At 44.9% G+C, this 15952-nt stretch overlaps 1 protein-coding gene across 1 annotated transcript in view; it reads left to right on the top strand.

Moving 5' to 3' along the window:
* The window catches only part of CHD6 (chromodomain helicase DNA binding protein 6), a 194048-nt gene that overhangs the window by 162207 nt on the left and 15889 nt on the right, over positions 1 to 15952 (top strand). Inside the window, exons 28-33 of the mRNA XM_006881534.1 lie at positions 4370 to 4430; positions 5111 to 5327; positions 8242 to 8450; positions 9579 to 11165; positions 14567 to 14718; positions 15104 to 15304. Of these exons, the coding sequence (XP_006881596.1) occupies positions 4370 to 4430; positions 5111 to 5327; positions 8242 to 8450; positions 9579 to 11165; positions 14567 to 14718; positions 15104 to 15304 (2427 nt within the window). The remainder of the gene's footprint in view (positions 1 to 4369; positions 4431 to 5110; positions 5328 to 8241; positions 8451 to 9578; positions 11166 to 14566; positions 14719 to 15103; positions 15305 to 15952) is intronic.

Genomic DNA, 15952 nt, shown 5'->3' with positions numbered 1-15952 from the left:
ATTAAGCGCTTGTCTACTATCCAGAGATAATCTCGGAAGACAAGCCTGGTATTCTGCTTCCAGAACATCTCAACTTTGAAGATCCTGGAAGTTGTTCTGTTCTGCACTCATGGGGTCAGTAAGAGTCAGAATTGAGTCAGCAGCAGCTAACAGTAGCAACCATAATAGTTAGAGACTGAGTCTAAGAAGCTCACTTTACCAGAGGGGCTGTGTCATGTTACCAGTTTACACTGCTACCAGCAAGGTATGTAGCAGAGATCCAGGTTTTTTGCATCCTAGCATTTGGTGTTGACGCTGTGTTTCGTTTGAGTCCTCAAATAAGTGGATAGTCCTTTCTCATTATGGTTTCCATTTGTGTTTCCCTAATTGCTAATGATTGTTGGACATCGTTTTATTTGCTTAATTGCCAGCTGTATCCATATCCTTGTCTGTCTTCTAATTGCATTGTTTACTGTTGATTTTTGAGAAATATCTTTTCTACAGAGTAGGCTTTTGTCAAGCATGTGGTTTGCCAATATTTTCTCCCACCCAATAGGTTTTGTTATTTTCACACAACCTTTTGTAGAGCAAAACTTTCATGTGTTTATGAAATCCAGCTTACTTGATTTTTCTTTCCTTAGCATGTTATTGTGCCAAGTCTAAGAACTCAGTCTAATAGTAGACTTCCAAGATTTTCTTGTAAAATTTTTATGGTTTTACTTTCACAGTATACCTGTGATCCACTTTTACTTAATTTCCAAATAAGTGATGAAAATGAGCTCACAATTAGTTGGAATTCTGTTTTGCCCTTTCTGTTTTAAATAACAAATATCTAAAAAGCAAAGTTGGAATTCTATTAGCAGAAACATGTAATTAAATTAAAGATGTCATTTGTGATGACAAAAATAAAAAGAAGAGAGAAGAATAATAGTATCAGTGCAGATTTTTTTATGTTGTCAAAGATAAGTTGGCACCAGCTTATCCTAGAATTTGTAAATACAAGCTATTTAATAAAATATTCATGCTAACCACTTAGGAAATAGATAAAAATAATCGACAGAAAAGAAAGACATCTGGAGACAAAGCGGCTTGCTGCAGTAAACCAGTGAAAGCCAAAAGCTAGCAGTAGCAAAGAAGGAAGGCAAGGTTCTAAGACACAGAAGAGAACAAAATAATAGAAGTAGGTCACTGCTTATCAGTAATTACCAATAAAAATGTATTCTTACAAAAATAGCATACTCCTTCCCTGTCCTGAAGTAGTAGTATAAATACGCTGCACTAACTTGACAGAAAGTTAACTTGTGTTAATATTTACAAAGCAAATTGATTTCCATTCAACAGTTTGTACACGTTTCCTGAGGTTTATGACAGTGCCCACATGGTAGCTCCGCTCTCTCCTCTGTGTTTCCCTTTCCCGTTCTGTCCCTCCCTGGCTTCTGAGCTTTATCCTGGGTGAATGCTGCCTTCTGTTCTTGTATGTTTGATTGTTGTAAGGATCCTAATTTTTAGTTGCTTCATGTTGAGTTTTGGGGATTTTTCAAGTGACATAAGCAGTAAGGATGAAAATAACTACAAAGGCTGGGAGGCAGGGAATGGGTGGCCAGTGCTTTACACACGTAAAAATACAGTAGATCTAGAAAAAAAGGAAATAACAAAGATCAGAACAGAAATAAATAAAAGTAAAAACCAGAAACAGTGTTGGATGTCGTAGCGTGAATAAAAATCTGAAAGTCGTTGAGAAGATCAATAAAATTTACAAATCTTCAGCCAGATTGACTAAGAAAAGTCAAGATGCAAATATGAGCATGAAAAAAGAAAGGGAGACTCTTTCAAGTGACGCAGTACAAATAAAAATAAAGTGACTTATGATAGAGCCCTGGTGACGGAGGGTGTAACTTGTTAGTCTGCTAACCATAAGGTCATTGGTTGGAATCCACCAGGCAGTCTGTAGGCAAAAGTCGTTCTCCTGCCTTGAAGATTCGCAGCCTCAGCCTGGTTGCTTTGAGTCTCATTGATTTGACAGACATGGAACGAGAAACAACTGTACAGTAACATCTAGGATAATGTAGGTGAAACGGGCAAATTCCAAGAAGCATACAACCTACCAGAGGACTCAGAAGTACACAGCAAAGGGAGCTCTGGTGGCCTAGTGGCAGGAAGATGAAATATTTCTAGTTTCTTCTCCATTTCATGGGTCTCGAAGTCCCTGCTGCTCTGATGCAGTCTGGCATCCCCAAACTGTCCTCTTAAAACGCAGCATTCAAAGAATCCCAGAATATAAGATTTGAAAAGCACTTTTGAGAGTATGTCGTCTGCTGCCTGCTCCCCCCACCCCTTTCTTTTAGTGGGTTTTCCAGCAGCACCTTTTTAATAGTAAACAGAGGTTTCTGATATGGCTGGATTTGGTGACCCTGCAGAGATCTTCAAGGGCAGTTTGTTTAAAAGTTTGTTTTTGTTTGGAGTTGTCTACAGCCTGTACTTATACATGAATCTGGGATCCAGGAAGATCAGCATGTCTTTTAACATTGATGGCAGTGACTGACGACACAGCTTTCATTCGTCCAGCGAGGTTGCAAGCATGTGTTGTCCTTGTGCTGCGTCATTGACTTTTCCCTTGCTGCACCTGACTCGTGCTGGTCTCAGGCCAGACTCTGAAGGACAAGGTCAGTGGATAGGAGGAGTTCATGGCCAAAGTGTGAGCAGGAAGAACTTGCAGAGAAACCCACTAAATCCTATATGGGGAAGATTCAGTTAGTGTTTAAACAATTACTCTTCTCTTTTTGGAGGAGGGTGGTGTGCCCTCCCCCCCCCCCCCCGTTTTTGGTTGGGTTTTTTTTTTCTTTAAGTGTTAAATTTTCGTACTTTAAGTTGTTTTATTATATATGTGTAAGCACTTGCCAGTTGAGCAATGTAGCTGGCTCCTTTGACTTCGTATTACTATCTTTTCTTTGAGTTGAGAAGTTGAGGATCTTGAAACTCAAGTAGTAACATTATACAGCCTGTGTCACTACAGCTGGGTGTTATTTTTACTCTCACTGTAGAGAGGAAAAAAATGAAATCAGCTGCCCAAAAACCCACACAGGCATGTCGGGGATGCAGAAACAAAGCCTCTTTTTAAAAATTCTGGTCGTTTTCTCTTAATAAAATTGCTTCTTTTCACATAAATACTATTTCGTGTGCATCTGTTTTTCGCAAGGAGCCCTAACCACGTAGTGTGTAACGTACAGGCTCTAAGCAGTAGGTGTGAGACTGGAACCCGCCAGCTTCCCCCTGGGAGAGAGATGGGCAGAATCTTCCCAATCAAAGATTTAGGATCTTGTATTTAAGACACTTATAAAACTCTTGTACTTAAGTCACTTAAAATACTCCATATCTGAGCCTGAGTAAAGGGTTCCTAACGGAATCTGCTGGTGCCAGTTTGACAAGTATTCCTGCTTGGATCCCCAAATCCTGATTTTAATTTTAAATTCCCGGGGTTTTACACCATCGGGGCTCGTGTCTGGAGCAGTCGTGTTTCAGGGAAACAGCGTCTGTTGCTGTGAAGTCAGCTCCCGAGCAGGCTGGTATTGGCAGAAAGTGGGGGAGGGCGCACGATCTTTGTGAAATGACTGTATTAAATTGCAGCTGACAGTGGTGAAGCAAATATTTCAATTCACAGCTAAAATTGTGCTTGTAAAAATGTAACTGCCGGGGAGAACATGCCAGTTCATCATTCTGGTAGCACAGTTGCAGGAATGAATGTTTGCTCCAGATAGACTGCTCTGTCCGTTTTAAACTGTATAGCAGTGAACTATGTTTACCAGGCACTGTTGGGCTGTGAACATACTGTTTATCAAAGGGCACTTCTAGGCCACCAGCTGCTCCACCAGAGAATGACGGGCGCTCTCCACCCATAAGAGTGTGCAGGCTTGGAAACTCCATGCTCCGTGGCTGAGGCCATCTCAACTGCAGTAGGTTTTCAGTGTGACGTCTCTTTTAAGGAGACCTGATGGGATCATGATTAAAATGCTTTGCTGTTACCCTCAAGGACAGTTCAGTTCTGTACAGTAGGATTGCTGATTGAGACTCTCTATCTTCCTTGGAATTTGGTGGTGTAGTGGTTAATTGCTCAGCCACTAACCAAAAGGTCGTTAGTTCAGACCCACTGCTTCACAGGAGGAAGTAGTGGTGTTCTGCTTCTGTAAAGATGACGGCCTGGAAAGCTCTGAGGCAGTTCTGCGTTGTCATTTCGGGTGGCTGTGAGTCAGAGCTGGGTCTGCAGCAGTGGCTTGGGCCCTGTCTTGGAGCTGTTCGGGGCAGGAGCTGACTCCGGCGCGTAGGGGTAGGGGTGTCTGGGCTGGTGTCTCGCTAACTGCAGGATGGCTGATGGGATGGCTTCTTTTGTCTCTAGGAGAGTTCCAGTGATGGTGGCGATGGCATTTTTGTTGAAAAGAAAGATGACAGCCGGGCAGGTGAGATTGTATCCATCTGAAGGCAAAAAAAGTAAGGTCCCAGTGTGTGGTAACCCTGGAATGTGTTTCTCTTGAAAATGCTGTTCATAAAAAGCCTTAAAGAACACTTTTTTAAAAAAAACCAATTAAGTTAACTCTTACTAAATTCTCCCGGAGCCCACCAAACACGTGGCGCTTCCTGTGGCTTTGGCAAACTTCCTCTAACACACTGAAGTGCAAAAGGGAGTCAGACTAGGGTCCACGAAATAGGAATTGTGGTAGCATTGGTTTTTCTTTGGTTTGGGTTTCAGGTTTTCTCCTCTCCCCTCCCACCCCCAATTCAAGCTTACTGGCGGCTTTGGCAGCAGGGAGGGCCAGCTGCACAAAAGCCCACAGTTCTGTGTGGCGCCGTCTCCAGAGGGTCTGCACGGTCCTGTGCTCAGAGCACAGGCCGCAGATCCGTGCTGCCCTCACACGAGGGTGTGTTCTGTTTGAAAGATTGCAACCACAACCTTAAATTCCTCCTACAGCAAAACTGCAGACCCGGCGACTGTGCCCAGTTCCTGAGCCAGTTATTAGACTGTAACTGCTTTTACGTTCCTGGGTCGGTTTTGTTCTTATTTAAACAAAGAAGGGAGGGGTAAAGTCACCCTGGTTTGAGTTCTGTTTGTAAATACTAATATCCTCACTGATGTTTGAAGCCCAGGATGGCTCCGACCCAGACAAATCGCCCTGGCCAGTCTCCTCCGCGCTCACGGCTCGCCTCAGACGTCTGGTCACTATCTACCAGCGCTGCAATCGCAAAGAGCTCTGCCGGCCTGAAATTCTGGGGCCAGGGAGCCAAGGATACTGGGTCCAGGAAGAGATGTTCAGGAGAACCTCAGAAATGGACCTCGTCAGTAAGGAAGCCCAAAAGAGGTAAAAGCCAACGAGCATGTTGAACTGCTGCGCGTGCTGGGGCGGCATCAGCTGAACATGCGGTTCCAACCCGAACCACAGAGCTAGGTGAGACCTTACAGGTTCCAAGGCATAGTCCTGCAGACTGCCAGCTTGTCAGGAGTTGCACTGCTCCCTCGGGCTGCTGTCTGCGTAACACCACATGTCCCCACAGCCCCTTCCCTTCCGGCCTTGTCGACCGTAAGATTGGCGGTTCCTACTGCTGCCCTTGGGTTCACTAGAATGACTCACAGAACTCAGGAAAGCGTAGTCTACTTAAGATTAGTTTTATTATTGCAGCCAAAAGGGTACAAATGAAGAGACACACAAGATAAAGCTTGAGAGGGTCCCAGCATGGAGCATCCATGTCCCAAAGTCTGTGGTAGCCCAAAGGACCACTGGTAATGGAGACACAGCTGCTAGTTGAAAGGCAAGCGTAGTGTGCCCCTGTGTGAAATGAGCCTGTTTCTGGCATTAAGTCCAGCCCCCAGGGTCATGGTGTGGTGTTAGGGGGATCTGTGCACACCTTCTGGTTTATAGCCCCCAGACTCAGTGGTTTTCCAGCTTGTCCCTCTCCATCTCTGGGAGGTGGTTTTAGAACCCCTACTTCTCTCACAGCAGAAGGAGCGCTGTGTGTTGACGGCATCTTATCCTACTAGGCCTCTTAAGGGAAATAAACCAAAACTAAACCCATTGCCATCAGCTCGTAGTGATCATGTAGGACAGAGTAGAACTCCCCCTGAGGGTGAAAGTCATAAGGCAGCAAACTCCATTCCTTCCCTCCAAATGACTGGTGAGGGAGACCGTTAGCTCTGCACCACCAGCACTCTGAAGAGCAAAAAACCAAACGAGCCTCACTTCTGATGCTTAAGACAGAGTAGAACTGCCTCCCAGTTTCCAAGGTTGTAAATCTTACAGCCGCAGACAGCCACATTGTTTCTCCTGTGCAGCTCTGAGGGAGCTCTGCTGGCCTGGTGGTGAGGAATTGCGGTCAGCCCAAAGGCACACCTGCTGCTGCCAGGGAGAAAGGTGGGCAGTCCCCTCCCTGCGATTAAGTGCCTCCAAACACCCACTGGAGGGCCAGCTATGTGCCAGTCCCCACTCAGTGACACACAACAACAAGACAATTGGTAGATTTTAACAGTGAACCTTTTGGTTGGCAGCTGAGTACTTTAACCACCATGCCCCTAGAGCTCTCTTTCTACGAACCGTAAGTACCTGAAAATGCCAGCTAATAAAAACTTTTTTTGTGATTATAAATGACCGAGGATTGCTTGCCTGTCTGAGAATTAAAGTGGCTTCAGAAGTTCACGTGCTAGAAATGATGCCATTAGACAGTGTCATAAAGCTCTGCAGTTCTGGGAGTCTCTGTGTATCTGTTCTTCTATGTAACATTCAGTAAATTGAAAGAACACCCAAGTAGCAAATTCACTTACTTCTCTGTACTCATTCTGACTTTATGAAGTGTGATAACGCAAGGAAAATGTTTCCCTCTTTCACAACTCCAAAGAGCCAGATCCCTCCTCTGCTTCTCAATCGTCCTCCACCTACTCCGCGGGTCCTCCACCTACCCCTCGGGTCCTCCACCTGCTCCGAGGGTCCTCCACCCACCTCCTCACCCCCACCCCCTCTCTGGGGTTGAAGAGTACCACACCCAAGAGCCGCTTAAGAAGATTGTGGGTAGTATAGAATGGCCCAGCTCTCTTAAGTCCTGTAGTATATAAAGACTACAGAGTCTTTGAGTCCTAGAGAAAATAATAGGGAAGAAAGCCAGCATGAAAGCTGGGGGTCAGGAGAGCTGTGTGGCTGAGGGGGTTGCTCCCTTGCCATGCGTGGGCCCCTCCCTTGTCATGAGTGGCCCATCTTTCTCATCTGTGAAATGATGAGCTTGAATTTAATAAGGTGGGAGATCCTTTCAGAACTCTCATGATTCTTTGAGATAATACGAGGGGGAAATGACATAAAATATGTTGTTGTTGTTGTTGTTGTTGTTGTTGTTGTTAAGTGCCGTCAAAGTCAAGTACGGCTTGTGATGAACCTGTGAACAGCAGATCTGAACCCTGTCCGGTCCTGTGCCATCCTCATCCTCTCTGGCACACTCGAGCCCATTGCTGCAGTTACCATGTCGGTCAATCTCACTGGGGGTCTCCGGTCTTTCACTGACCCCTCTACCATTTCAAGCATAATGTCCCTCTCCAAGGAGTAGCTTCTAGCAACATGTCCAAACCAAGCACTATAGTAGTCTCACATTGACAACTGTGAGTCAGAACTGACAAAGCTGACCCTCCATTGGGTTTTCTAGGCTGTAAATCACACAGATTGAGTTTGCCCCTCTTTCTCCCGCGGATACCACTGGTGAATTCAAACCAGCAGAGAGGTGTGCCCTTTAGGTTGGCCGTGCAACTTCCTGCAGATTATACACCAGAGCCTTGTTTTATTCTGGTTCTCACAAGTCTCCTAACCTTTCACAGTTTCCTGTTGCTTATTTTAGTGGAAAGTACTTGAATTTTCCTTCTCTAACAGGCTCTGGCTTTCCCAGGCTTTATTGTGCTCTTATCTATTATAAGAGGAAATTAGGTAGATAATTTCTAAAACTGGTGAATCAGGAAATAACAAGTATGCACTAGTGATTTTAAAATAGATAAATAAATACATGAAGAGCAAGCTCAAAAACCTGATGGTGACTACATCTTCGGAGCTAGGATAATGAGTAGTTTTCTTTATTAGCTTCTCAGCACAATTTAACTTAGATAAAAATAATAAAGCAGGTAGATGCGTTCTACCTGCTTTGTTAACTTCAAGGGCTCTCACAGTAAGCATGCTAATTAGTTGACATTTTTAAAACAAAACAGAAACCAAACCCTGCTAACGTCTTTGCTCTCTGGTTAAATCTCAGGTGGACTAGGAGGGAACAGGCCGACTTCTACAGAACAGTATCTTCCTTTGGTGTTCTTTATGACCAAGAAAAGCAAACCTTTGACTGGACGCAGTTCCGAATCATTTCGCGTTTGGACAAGAAATCCGATGAGAGCTTGGAGCACTACTTTTACAGTTTCGTGGCCATGTGCCGAAATGTCTGTCGTCTGCCTGCATGGAAAGATGAAGGTGAGGAATACTCAGCCGGTGTGTCTCCGATGAGACTCGGAAAGAGCGTGCCTGTTGTCAAGTTACAGAAGAACTTTAGATGCCACAAAATTAGGTCTTGCTTGAGAAATTCAGAGAAAGACAAGTAGGATTTTAGAAATTTCATGAACTTCTCATTGATTTCCACCTCTCATCAGGTCACATCTCTTTTTAAATATGATGTATTTGTTTCCAACAAGAACTACAGATTTAAAACCCTTCAAAAATAGTGACAGACCACTCTTAATTTTATTAACTACCGTGAATTTTCCAAAGTACAGTTTTAGATTTAAAAATGAACCACATCATGTAGAATTTTTTCATGCTGTGAACTCTGTTCCTTCCTTAGATGAAATCTTAATTACTTTAAATATTTTCTCATGTGTTGACCTACAAAGTGGATAACTATTGTTTTATCTGATAGAGACCCCTTCTGAGAAAGGAAAAAAAAAATCCTAGCTGGCGTTTGCAGCTGCTTCCTCTAAGTTCCTTGCTTCAGCCTCGTATCTGTGGTTACAAGCTTCTGGAGCATGTGACCATATTTAAGAAAGCGAAAACCAAAGTGAGCCTGCCCAGCGTGGGTTCAAAGCTGAGGACAGCGTGCACAGGTGGCCTCTGTTCCCTCGAGGCCTGGTTAGGACATTTTAGTCAAGGCAAGTAATTGGGTGCATTCAAAAGACTCAGTCTTTGTAGTCATGCTGGGACAAGCTGGGGATTCAATCCTCCCTCCCCCACAGTAAGTCAGTTAGCTCCACGGAACCTGTTTCCTCATCCTTGAAGCATCCCTACAATCTGTGCTGTTTGTGAAAATTGAATGGTTGACGTACTGTGTAGGTCCTACAGAGTCTCTGTCTATTACTCGGCAGCGGTTCTCTCTAGAACTGAAGCTCCTGGGGTTTTCTTTCATCCTCACCATGTCCACCTTTGGCTCATGAGAACGTGCTGTTCACTGTTAGCGTCCGGTCGTTACACAGACTCTCAAGACCTTCGTGATGAGGTGCAAGCACGGTAGCCTCTTAAGATCCGAGATGCAGGGTTTGGGGGGCCAGAAAGTGTCTGGAGTCCCCCTGAAATGACCGGCTCTGCTTCTGTTTGCCTTTTTCTCTCCAGGGCCCCCAGATCCCACCATCTACGTGGAGCCCATCACTGAGGAAAGAGCCGCAAGAACTCTGTACCGCATTGAACTTCTGCGGAAGGTCCGCGAGCAGGTGCTCAGGTGTCCCCAGCTCCACGAGCGTCTCCAGCTGTGCAGGCCCAGCCTCTACCTCCCGGTCTGGTGGGAGTGTGGGAAACATGACCGTGACCTGCTCATCGGCACGGCCAAGCACGGCCTGAACCGCACGGACTACTACATCATGAACGACCCCCAGCTGTCCTTCCTGGATGCCTACAGAAACTATGCCCAGCATAAAAGAATCGACACTCCGGCACCAGAAGGTCTCTGTTGCCTTTACCAGACGAACTCCAAACTGTATGAATCTCTTACGTATACTCACGTGAGCCGGACTTCGGAGACCCTTGAGAGCGAACCTGAGAACCTGGTGAAAATGGAAAGCAGGGAAGATCACCTTGGCCAGCCCAGGGGCAGCTTACCTGACATCACTTGTGAAAGCCTTATTTCTAAGGTTCAGGATGTCCTTTCCATCAACCATGATGAGAGTCTGCTGCCCGAGTCCTTGGAAAGTGTGCTGTACGGTAAGAAGGTGCTGAGCCAGGAGCCACTGAGCTTCCAGGACAGCCCGAGCAGCGCCAGTGCTGACTCCAGGAGAGATACGGCCGTCGGCTCAGCAGGCCACGATGGGGACACGCAGTCCGGTGGCCACGAGGCAGAGGTCACCTCAGGCCCGTCATTTATGGGTCTTATAGAATCAGGAGTTGCTCAGATGAACAATAAAAATGGAAACCATTTACTGATGTCCATTTCAAAGGAGGGTGAACTGTGCTGCAGTGAGGCCGGGCCAAGACCTGACAGCCTTCGGCATCTGGAAACCAAACACATCCCGTCACCTTCCTTGGACCAAGGAAACGAGAGCGGGTTTCTCGATATGTGTAATCTTAGTGTCTGTAACTCCAGAACAAGCCTGTCAGCAGATCAGCAGTTGATCGATTTACTAGAAAACAAAAGTTTAGAAAGTAAGTTGATTTTGAGTCAGAACCACAGCGATGAGGAGGAGGAGGAGGAAGAAAATGAGGAGGAAAACTTGGGCATGGCATCAGATATAAGGGAGAAGCCAGAGGTTTTGCACCTGCTGGAGCCCAGTACGCCTATCCCAACAGAGAAGAATCGAGGCTTCCCCATGGTTGAAGCCGAGAAGGGAAGCCTGGAGGTGGGAAGCCTGAGTCCCGGGCCCCAGAGGGCCTTCCCCCCAGGGGCCTGTCAGTGCCACTGCAAACACATGGAGAGGTGGAAGGGTGGCCTGGACAGCGTGGACTTTGACATGGAGAAGCCCCAGGGCTATAGCCCAGACCTGTACAAAAGCAAGGCTAATAGTGTGGCCAGGGAGAACGAGCTGACTGCTGTTCCTCTGGAGCCCTTTAAAGTGAGACAGGAGCTTTTAAAAGAACCCTGGAAGGAAGGTGCAGAAGGGAAGAAAGATTTCCCGACGTATCCTCTCGAAGCAAGTGAGGTTAAGTCAGAAGACATGGACTTTGAGAGCAAGGATGATTATGACAGAAATGGACACTGCCATGGTCAAGGTACAGTATCCGGGAACTAGTGGGCTCTGAGATGAGGTGATATCTGAGTGAGAGTGACTAGGGAAGAGGTGGGGAGTGAGGGATTCATGGCTTTTGCTGTGTTTACAAGCAAAGGGTCAGACTTGGTCTGAAATTTAGAGTAGATGAACTGTGGTCATTTCAGAAGATGGACATGCAGTCAGCACAGCCACGTGGTTTGTGTAAGGGTGTGTGCTCTAGGTATGGGGCTGGGGAGCTGCTTTGTTCTTGTCTTGGGTAACGTACCTCAACGTGGTTCAAGTAGGACAACCTTGGAATTTCAAGAACCTCAAATTTAATATGTCGTTATTGGTACTATCGAGTCGGAACTGTCTCAAGGTGAGTTTTCAGAGGCAAACAAATCACACAAGAAGAGATTGCCGATCCTTCTGCCACGGATGAGCTGGTAGATTTCAAATCTCAAGGCTCTGGGTGGGCAGGCCAACTCCTTACCTCGAGGTCACCGTTCACAGAAGGCGTTAATTTTTCAGGAACTCAACAGAAACAAAAGCAAATTTGCCAAGATAGTACAGTTTTTTCCATGTAGTTGTCAGGAAAGTGTATGTTTTTGTGTAAGTGCCTTTAGTTCAGATTCCTTTCAACAGAAAAATAAAATATACAAGTAACTCAACAAACATATGAATAGATTTTATATTTTTTAACTGGTTTTCATACAATAATTCATTTATGTTGTGTTGCATACAATCATACACTGTGTCCTGTATAATTAATTACCATTGATCTATGCCTATTATTACACCATCTTCTCAGGCCCCAGTTGAATCTTTCTGACTTCCTTACCCGCTCCCAGATCCACCCACTAACCTCTGTTATCCTGGTGAATTCCACGCTTCCCGTTTTCCATACCTTCCCTTGTTCTCCTCCCCTGCGTACTTTTTTTTAATTGATATTTTAATGAAAATTTATAGAGAACTTCGATTTTCGTTCATTCATTGTTGCACATTTTTCTCCCTGCCCCTCCCCAGTTTGCTTTTCTCTTTGAAAAAAAAAAATTCTTTGTTGTACAGTTTCCCACCGCTACCCATAGTCCGCTTTACTATGTAGCTCTTATTCTGAACTGTTGTCATGCAAATATTACCTAATCATATATTACTTTTAAGCAGTTCTTCAGGCCTCCTCAGGAGGAACTGGTTCCATTCTCTGCACCCCAGGCTGGCAGGATTGTCATCATATGTCCTGAATTACAGAACCCACATTGCTTTTTGGATTCTGTTGCCAGGAAAATCATTAAATAATCAGTCTCTGGAAATCAAGATGAAAAAGGAATATGGAGCAAAAATGAGAACAGTTCAGCAGAGAGGAAATATTTTGGAACCAGTGACCATTGGTGGCAGCCTTAGACTTGTTAGTTCAGGATGGAAGGTAGCAATGGGTTTGATAACCTTTCGTGAGCTCTCTGCATGAGAGAGAAGGTGTCCCTTGCAGTGATGATTTCTGTAGAGCCAAGAAGGGAACCTATATACGTACACATATGTGAGGCAGAGATGGGCAGAGAGGGTTTCGAAGACTGGAAATCTGAAACCCTACAGTCCTATAATAGGTACAGCTGTCAGGACCTCCAGGTCTCCTGGTTCCCCCTCATCCAGGGATTTCTCTCTTTCATCAGTTTACTTTCTCTTAAAGTTTGAATCTCGCTGGTACACTGAAAACCTTTCAGGGGTTACACCCCCGCCCCCCCATATCTGTTAAGAATGAAATGTGCATATCGGTCATGACCCAGCAGGATTAGAACCACTTGTATCCCAGCAGCCTCCTCTTTGGACTTGCCCCTGGCGGTCTCTGTTCCCCATCATGTCCACAGTACTTTCCCCCCTCTGTCTGCTCACCTTCCTGGGTGTGCCTTCTTTTTAAAAAAAAAATTATTATTTTTGTGTGTGTACCATCAAATCAGATTTGACTGATACTGGAGGAAATTTGTCCCTCCATCTCCAGCAAAGCATCTGGTGGATTCGAACTGCTCACCTCTGCAATTGCAGTGCAGCTTCTTACCACTAGGCCACCAGAGCTCGCCAGGTGGTCCTTCTTTAAGAGACCTTCTTTGCTTCTTGAAAAGGTCCTACACTTATCCCCTGACATGGCACCGTAGTTTTTCCCTTTTGTGGTACTCACCATGGTTGATAAGGGACCCTGATGATACAGTTCATACCATGTCGGGCTACTAACCAGAAATTTTGCAATCTGAATCCAACGGCTGATCTATGAAAGAAGGATGCATAATCTGCATCCATAAAGATTTACATCCTCGGAGCCCACAGGAGTGACAGCAGGGTGTAGTCACCACAGTTATGATTCCAGTTAGTTACAAATACTGCTTTACTAGCTGTCTTCTCCCATGAGACTAATAACCCTAGAGCAAGTTTATCCTTGACTCTGCGGTCCCCAGCAAGGCCCCATTCCTGGCAAGGGAGTCTCTGCAGCTCCCTGGGAGACTCGTTGCATAATCTACACATTTCAGAGAGCAGGCATTCCTTGTCGGTTTATAAAAAGAGAGGTCTACATTTTATTTTCCACCCACCACTTACTCATTCCCTGTCATTACATTGATGATAAACTCTCACCACTACTAAATGATTTACATTTCTCTTTTTATCCATCAGGGGATAATTTAAATGATCTCGGTTTCTCTTCTGTGGGTGTATTACATGAATTAGGTCTGTTTTACCTTTATTCCTGTAAGTTTCATCACTTCATCCTTTCACCGCTTCTAAACATGTTACCTCTTCTTAAACCTTGTTTATCAAACTATTACAGTGTTCTTGTGCCTCTTGGCTACCACAGGTAATGTGGAAAGCTTCTGTAATCGTTCATTAACTCTTGCTCTTGGGTACAAAAGAGAATTTCCCTTTCCTTGAGGGTCATGTATTTTATTACAAAAACTATATGAGATCATTTCTGTTCATAGCTCCATATCAGGATTTGCCTTTATGACTTAATTAATATGACTCTTGAAGAAATCAGAAGTAGCCTAAAATAAATGCGTTTGGTGTTTTTAAAAAAAAAAAAAATCCACAGAACCTTAAGACACATTGTATGCCCTGATCTCTTGAGTCACTATTGTATCCAAGTGCCTAATCCTCCCACCCCCATTTTTAAGAAGACAGTTCTTGTTTTTGTTGTTATGTGCTGTCGAGTCACTTGCGACTCATAGCAACCCTGTGTACAACAGCTCTGTCCTGAGCCAACCTTACTGTCTCTGACACACCTACCCCCGCTACCCCCCAGTCATTGAGTTAATCCATCTCATCCAGGGCCTTCCTCTCCTGTGCTGTCCCAGTAATGAAGTTTATTAATCGGGTTCCTATAGCTGAGTCTTTTCAAGAACAGCTACGGTTTTTCTAAATATCTTTAACACGTCTCTCCAGATTATCCCGGGAAATACTCTGAAGAGGAGAGTAAAAGCCCGACGTTGGGCATCTTGGGAGACACGGGGGATGACCTCCAGGAGACCCGGGCCCCCACCATCGCTCAGCTGCTCCAGGAGAAAACCCTGTACTCCTTCTCGGAGTGGCCCAAGGTACCTCCGGACCTGTGTTCCCCTAGCCACAACACTTGCCACTTTGAATCCTTTCTTTTAAATTTTACTGGAGTATTTGAGTCACAAGTTTGGAGAAATGTTTGATACCTTTAAGGAAGTATTGTTATGTACTGTTTGGACATGGAGTCTGCATGCACTTGACTGTGAGACAGCAGGACCAAAGGTCCTCATCCTGACAGCACTCTCTTTTTTATTTTCTTTTTTTTTTGTCCATACCACCCATCGAATTATTATTGTTTAAAACTTATGAAAGTGGGTACATTTGAGGATTTCCTTTCTGCTTAACTCCTCTGAGTAAAAATCTTAACCCTTGAAGTCCAGGAACTTTGGGAATTTGAGTAACTTGGTGCTTATTCTTTTCTAGGATCGTGTGATAATTAACCGCCTAGATAACATCTGCCACGTGGTGTTGAAGGGCAAATGGCCGAGCAGCCAGCAGTACGAGCCCTCAGGCACACTACCCACGGTATTGGCCAGTAGTACTGGTCCTCGAAACAGCCTCTCGGAGCCAGAAGCCTCAGAGCACAGCTTCAGCAATGGTGCAGCGTTGGCCCCAATCCAGAAGGTGAGGCTGTGGAAGTACTTTACCATGAAACAAAGAATAATAAGGGCTTTGTGTTCCTGATCAAGTCATTCACACAACAAGTTTTCAACTGAGTGGATGCATTGTTTTTTGGTAAAGCCATTAATATGCATTGAGGAATTTGGACTTTATCCTGTAGGCAGTGGAGGACTATTAGTTTTAGAGCAAGGGAATGCATGAAGAGAGCAAGGGTTCCCTGGCTCATCTGGGCTGGTTTGCATGCGGGCATGAGCAGTAAGGGTGAGAGAGAGGAGAGCCTCAGTGTCTGACAGCAGAAGGGAACTGGTGGAGAGAAGACTCTAGGACCGTGACACTCTTAGGAAAAGGGCACAGAACTGTAAGGACGACTTGATGGACTCACGGATTAGTAAACGTGTAAATTACAGGAAGCACAAATGAATGTGAAGAGAGAGAGTGATGATGGTCAACAGAATTTAGGGAAGTGGAGGTGGGAGGGCTTTCTCTAGGAATTTTGCTTCCACACTGCTTCTCATTCTTTTTTTTTTCTCTCTTTTTTAAAAATTTTAATTAATCTTTTTTTTTTTTAAATTTTTATTTTATTATTTTTGTGTGAGTGTACCGTCAAATCAGATCTGACTGGTACAGGAGGAGATTGTCCCTCCTTCCCCA

The sequence above is a fragment of the Elephantulus edwardii genome, unplaced genomic scaffold, assembly GCF_000299155.1.
Source record: "Elephantulus edwardii isolate Elephantulus edwardi_28Jun2011 unplaced genomic scaffold, EleEdw1.0 scaffold00015, whole genome shotgun sequence".
Taxonomy (NCBI): domain Eukaryota; kingdom Metazoa; phylum Chordata; class Mammalia; order Macroscelidea; family Macroscelididae; genus Elephantulus; species Elephantulus edwardii.
The sequence above is the reverse complement of the archived record's forward strand: the minus strand, read 5'-3'. Positions and strand labels throughout refer to the sequence as shown.